The sequence below is a fragment of the Psammomys obesus genome, unplaced genomic scaffold, assembly GCF_907164565.1.
Source record: "Psammomys obesus unplaced genomic scaffold, mPsaObe1.curated_primary_1811, whole genome shotgun sequence".
Classification (NCBI taxonomy): domain Eukaryota; kingdom Metazoa; phylum Chordata; class Mammalia; order Rodentia; family Muridae; genus Psammomys; species Psammomys obesus.
This window is the reverse complement of record NW_026585587.1, coordinates 1,676,914-1,683,696: the sequence shown is the minus strand read 5'-3', so window position 1 is coordinate 1,683,696 and position 6,783 is coordinate 1,676,914. Positions and strand designations below refer to the sequence as shown.

At 44.7% G+C, this 6,783-nt stretch overlaps 1 protein-coding gene across 1 annotated transcript in view; it reads left to right on the top strand.

Annotated features, from left to right (window-relative positions):
* The window catches only part of Pld5 (phospholipase D family member 5), a 330,905-nt gene that overhangs the window by 315,499 nt on the left and 8,623 nt on the right, over positions 1–6,783 (top strand). The window contains exon 8 of the mRNA XM_055609753.1: positions 2,289–2,457. Coding sequence (XP_055465728.1) covers positions 2,289–2,457 — 169 coding nt within the window. The remainder of the gene's footprint in view (positions 1–2,288; positions 2,458–6,783) is intronic.

The window sequence follows — 6,783 nt, the reverse complement described above, 5'->3', positions numbered from 1 at the left end:
AAAGAAAGAAAGAAAGAAAGAAAGAAAGAAAGAAAGAAAGAAAGAAAAGCCCAGTTTCCCTGGTTGCTGCCAGAGCAGACAAGCACTCTTTCTTTCAGTGACTTGCTGATGAGGTCTCAGTTTGGAGCTGTCCCTGATTTGGTCTCCTCAGTCCTGTGGAGTGCATCTTTAATAACTAAATAGGTTAATGTGGGGAGGACTAGTGAAAATGTGACCTGATTCACCTTTGAGCTTCAGTAACCCTCACCTCCTGCAGTTTAATCAGTCTAAAAATAACAAATGGAAAGTTCCAGAAAAAAAAAAAAAAAAGCCAATTTGTGGAGGGGGATGAATATGATCAAATACATGTTATGAAATTCTCAAAGAAGTAATAAAGCATTACTTTAAAAATCAATTTATGGGTCTTAAATAGGTTTTATTACAGTATATTATATTGCTAAAATTGCTCTACATTTTAGTTATTATTGCCTATCCCTTATTTGCTGAATCTGCACATTGAAGAACAGACGTTTTCCAGGCCTCCACTTGGAGGGCGGGCTGTCTGGAAGATCCCCACAGATAAGAGAAAACCATTATACTAACAGCTTTAGTTCATGTATAAATGTAACAACTGTCTGTTGAGATATATGCATTTATGATTAAAGCATGAATGGATATGGTCCCTGGAATGCCATCTGAAGGGGACAGAGGGTCACAGGGAAGATTATTACAACAGATGTGCGAATGGGAATGAAGGTGTGTACGGAGACTAGTACAGTGAAAGGTGCCCACAATGCCGTGCCAGATTTAGAGAGAGTTCATTGAAGGAGTGTTACCTAAATCGTATCATAACACATTCATAAAGTAGCTAAGAAAGAGCAGGAGAGTGAGAAAGGGATTTTTCCAGGTAAAAGGGACAGGATGAGCAAACATCAGGGTAGAAGAAGAGGCCTGCCAGGTTCAATGCTGGATTGCAGAGACCAAGGGAAGGCAGTGAGGAATGACACTGGAGAGGAAGCGGGATGTGTCATAAGGGGTTGGGGTAGAGGAGGCTGCATACTAGAAAGTCTCAGGGTTTGGGGGCTCTGGTGTTCTAATGAGAAGAGTAACAGGACCACACTTGCTTTCAGACAGCCACAGAGGTGCCTTAGATAAGAGCTGAGACACAGGGACCAATTTAGAGTACAAGGCTGAGGAGGCTGCTCCCGGTAGTCCCCGGAAATTGACAGAGAGAATTCCAGCAGCACCCAGGATTTAGGTCATGAAAGGATCAAGAGGAAGGTAGAGGGACAAGTGCCCTGCAGGTGATCGTAATGGGAATTGGATTGTCCAGGCAAAAGAGACAGGAGATGCTGGAGGAACCTGGACTTTGAGGACCAGAGATCTATCGCTCACCAGAACTAAAGAGCAGGCAAGAGGGTCAGATACAGCAAGCAGCCCCCTGAAGATGCCACGGTTACAATACTGACAGGCCACAGAGCCCAATAACATGGCCCAGGTCCACACAGCGACTAAGCCTGGAACCAGGGCAGTAGGTGCAAGGAGAACACAGAATCCCTACAAAGAGGTAAGAAGGTGGCATGACTCAAGGCTTAGTGAAGATAGGCCAATTTCCTGATGTGCCTTACCATGAGGATTAAGTGACACTTCTGAAGTGATAAGATGGGGAAAGGGGAGAGCAGAAGACTACCTGCATGTCTTTAAGCCAAGGGACCAGGTGATAGCAGAGGCACATGGCAAGAGCTGAGGAGCTGTGTCTTCTGAGATGAGAGTAAACTGTTGGCTGATGGAGGATTCCCAACGCTCAGCCCAGAGGTGGGAGGGAGGGGAGCTGCGGAGCCTGGGTCCAGAGGAAGGGCTAAAGACAGCCTAGAAATCAGAGAAGGAAACAACACAGATAACCAAATCAGAAGTTCCCCCGGGGGGGGGGGGGTATTATCAAAGCATTCAGGCTGGTATGATATCCAAGAGGAGGTATGCAAGACTCTTAGGTAGAATTTCGCTACAAGTAGACACTTACAGCACAGTGTGGCCTGGGTAGTGTTGGGGAGATGCTGAGGAAGACCCAGGGTGATCAGTCTGTCTGAACACTCGATCCTCACAGCTTCACCCCGTGGCCCTGAGACATTCTATAAGAAAGCAGGAGGTCCCAGAAAAGATTCGTCTCTTGGCACCTAATTCCAAAGGCCTCTGTCATCAATCTACCCTGCAGGATAGTTGACTTGTTACAGGATAAAGTAAGGCACAAAGGAAGAGTTGTCTAGTAAATTTTACTTTGTATACAGTTTTCTTTATTTGTTTTTCTGCAGGACGTACTGGCCAGATTTGGATGGGAAAATAAGAGAAGCCTTGGTTTTACGAAGCGTTAAGGTCCGGCTGCTCATAAGCTTCTGGAAGGAGACTGATCCCCTCACATTTAACTTCATCTCGTCTCTTAAAGCTATTTGCACTGAAATAGCCAACTGCAGTTTGAAAGTTGTAAGTGTTATATTGAACTGTGGTGTTAAATAAAAGGGGTTTATGCCCTTCGCATGTCTATGAAAGCTGTCAGCATGCACACACACACACACACACACACACAGAGGTTAACAGCAGTGTCCTCTTCAGTTGCTCTCTACCTTATTGTTGTAAGACCGAGTCTCTCACTGAGGTGACTAGACTGGTAGCCACTAAGCTCCAGGGGCTATCTATCACCATCTACTCCCAGCACTAATGTTATAGACAGCTGTCTGGAAAACTTTATGTGGATGCTTGGAGTCCAAGCTCAGGTCCTCAGGTGTGTACAGCAAGCATATTGATCCCCTAGCCATCTCCTCAGCCCCTTCAGATACACACTTTATTTGAACTGCTTCTTTCACCTACTAATCTTATCTGTACTGCTGACAAAGGGTTACCCTCCTGCTACCCCAGACTCCTGGGCTTTCTCCAATTTCTTATGCCACGTGCCAATCCATCTCTGATGCCTAGAGGAAAGCAAGGCAGGGAACTGCTAGTTCCTTGTTTCTGTGGCTTTTGTCATTACTAGGCAGAATACCTGACAAGAAGCAACTTAAGGGAGGAAGGACTGACCTGAGTCCATAGTTCCGTGGTGGCTGGCATGAGTTGACAGTTTGACTTGTTACATCCTGGCTTGTCAGGAAGTATAGAATTTGGGCTGTTCCTAGGGGCAGGATATAACCCATAAGTTCCATCCCTAACCATAGACCTACTTCTTCAGGTAAGCTCTACCTCCTAAAGGTTCCCCATCCTCCTAAAATATCATGACCCACTATAGACCAAGTGTTCAAACACATGAGCCCATGGGAGACATTTCACATTCAAACCAGAGAGCATACAAAATCAAAGAGGAGCCTTAACTCAGGCTCCTCTTTGATTTTTCTTGACTGCTCCCCTCAGGACCTCTGTGTGTGCTGTTTCCTCTGCCTGCAACACCTTTATCTCCTCCTACATATGACCTGTGACTAATCTTTAGGCCTCAGTTTTCAAACCAAGGCCCTATGCATTCAACAGCTGTGTGCTGACACCCCACTCCATGTCAGGCCCTGTACCTCATGAAGCCTTTGTTGACATTTGATGACAGGATTTCTCAAGTATCCATCTTGAATTAGCTTCCAGAATGGTGAAATAAATCAAATACCAGGAATGGAAGCTCCCGATACAGGGATCCAGGCAAGGCCTAGAGGCTGGACCAGATGTGTTTGATGCCTCTTCACAGAGATGAGAATGCTAGGGTTGTTTCAGCTCAGGGACAGCATCATCCAGGACACTGGAGTGACATTGAGGACTCCAGGGAAGTCAGATGATGCAGAGAACAGACGTCCTAATGCTTGGCATGAGGCTAGTAGTGTTCAAGACATGTGCTAAACTGGTAGATTCACAAATGAAGGCAGGAAAAAACGGGAGCTGGACAAGGCTCTATTGCCAGCGAGGAGAGTGAGGAGAACCCAGAGCAAGGCCCAAGGATTTTTTTTTTTTAATCTCCCCAGTGAGTGTCATTATGGCTAGCTGCAGAAGCATGAGTGGAAATTTGTTAGCAGGCCATGGGCCCCAGTATGAGTAGCTACACTCCTGAAGAAAATGCCTCTTCCTTTCCCCCGTCATCCATGAACTGCTCATCAATCATCAGAGAAGGATGTGACCACACTCTCCTACCTCCTCATTCCTCATCTCACTTCTGTAACAGAGTGTCGACAGACCAATCCTATGGAAATTTTGTGCAGCTTTTAAAAAAAATTCAAGGATGCAACAACTATGTCATGCCAAAAAGCAAGGGTTTTCCGCCTCTCTGTGCTGATTCTTTCGGCTCTTACACCCTCTCTCTGAACTCTATGCCTTGGAGGGTAGATGTTCTATCTATGGCTGGGCATTCAATAGTCATTTCTCCTCGATACTTTGACCAATTATGAGTCTCTGTATTAATCACTGACCACTGCAGAAAGATGCTTCGTGGACCAGAGATGACAGCAACACTGTTCTGTGTGCACAAACATAGCTATTTAGAAGGCAATTTGACAGGCAGATCATGCCCATTAAGCATAACAAAAGCAACAGCTTTCCTAATAGGGCATATGGCCCCCTGAGACTTGGGCCTCTGCCAGGGTTTACAGTACCAGATATGGACTCCCTCCTGTGGATCTAGCATTGCCCAGATATTCCTTAATTGTCCTCTATGATCTTGTCTCCCCAGAGAGCATCCTATGGCCTTTGGGTCAGTGAGGGAAATCAGAGGATCTGTTGTCAAGTTTATGAGGTTTCCAGGCGGTTGCTCTTGATCTCCCTTCATCCAAAGTCAGGGGTCTTCTCCACCATGCTGCTTCCTGACCCCACAGCATGCTTGCATGTGAGGCTCAAATTCTACAAGGAAAGAAGAATCCCTCATAGGAGCCTCTGCAGAACTCCATTGACTTCACCATTTTGGACACAGATGGTTGTGAATCTTGACTAAGCCATACATTAATAGCTCAGTGTTGGCCATTTTATAAAACAGAGGCTTTAAATGTTTTTAAATGTCAAGACAAGTTTCTAGAAGGAAACTTATGGCTCCATCATCTAGGACACAGATGGCTAGTGAGCGCTTACAAGAAAAGTAGGGTATAGAAACTTTGAAGACAGTATGTCTTCGGGAGGCAGGGAGCCTGACAAGGAAGATGGATGACCTGGGACCAGGCAGAGCACTCTGGAAAGTAGGTGCTCTCATTACCTACCCAGATATGGCCTGGTGTCATTGAGGGAGAGAGAGAGAGAAAAACTGTTGCTTTCGAGATTGTCACCATTCAGGGCTGCAGAGATAAGAGCTTAGCAGATAAGAGCATGCACTACTCTTCCATAGGACCAGAGTTCAGTTTCCAGCACCCACGTCAGGTGATTCAGGTGGCTTACAACTATCTATACCTCCAGCTCCAGGGAATTTGACACCTCTGATCTCCATGGGCAATAGTACTTACACGCATATACACATATTCCAACATACATACATACATACATACATACATACACATAATATTTTCTTAAATAAATTTAATCTAAAAAAAAAAACGTTTTTTCATGGCTGCCTTGAGTTACTTTGTTTAATAAATTATCCAATTCTTTTTTGGTCTCTTTACTTTTCTTCTAGCATATGAAGTCCTCTAACAATGTCAGAGAGTCTGATCTGGTTTCTGTGGTCTCGGCAGTCTCCCAGATAAAGCTCAGCACAGAGCTTTTGGGAATTATCTGGAAGAGCCCTTAGTCACCACCAGGTCACCCTCTCCCAACACAAAGCATAAGGCTAGACCAACTATCATCATTTCCCCCAAACCAGACTGGTACAAGCAGACCTTTGACATTGTACAAGATGATACACGAAGACTCTCATCTTCCACGTTTGCCTTTCCTGCACTGCTAGCGTACCGAGGCTAGAGCTGCAAGCTATTCTAGACTCTGCGTTGTGCATTGCGGTGGACACCTGAGACCTGTGACTTCAGTGTGTCCTCTAAGCTCATCCCTCAGAGTCCCATGGGCTCAACACTTCACCCAACACTGGCCAAATTTCTAAAGCTTTTCTTCCCTGCAACCAGGCCTCACTCATTCCCCACATTACAAACGCTCCTCCATTTAGGGCCTTGGATGAAGTAAACTGCTGCTGATGCTCCTGTTGCTGCTGCTACCGCTGCTGTTGTCATCACCGTCATCATCAATTTGGAGTCACACTAATATTAGAATTACATAGAGTTTGAATTTGTGGGGGTTTTTTAGTTGTCCATTCAAAAAAAAAAATCCTGTAGACTTAGGTATTCTGATGGAAGCTATTTGTTCTTGTGGCAAAATCTCTTTTGACCTTTGCAGATTCTCAGATGAATCAGCTAGTCACTGACATAATGTATGCACCAGGGTAAGAATATTCATTCATTTCATTGGCATGCATGACACAGAGCGCCTGGAGGCTGCTCCCAGTAGCAGTGTGCCCTGCTGAATAAGACAGTGAGAATTAAACAGCCTTCTAGCCCTCACCCTGTTCAGAGAATGAATTTTGCGTTCATTTGTTAGCTTTGCAGAGTTAATGATAGAGCTAGTTGAACATGCTAATTTCCTTTGTTGTTGCCTGTATGGATGGAGAGTAAAAATAGCTTCCTCTATACAAAGTAACAAGAGCGTCACTTTAATAACCCAATATGAGGTCTGTTGTTGATATTTGGATAATGGACTCCTTTGTGTTTGTGAACAAGACCCAAAACACTCAATTGAAGCAACACACTCTTTGCTTCTCTTTCTATCTCTTTTTCTTTCTTTCTTTCTTTCTTTCTTTCTTTCTTTCTTTCTTTCTTT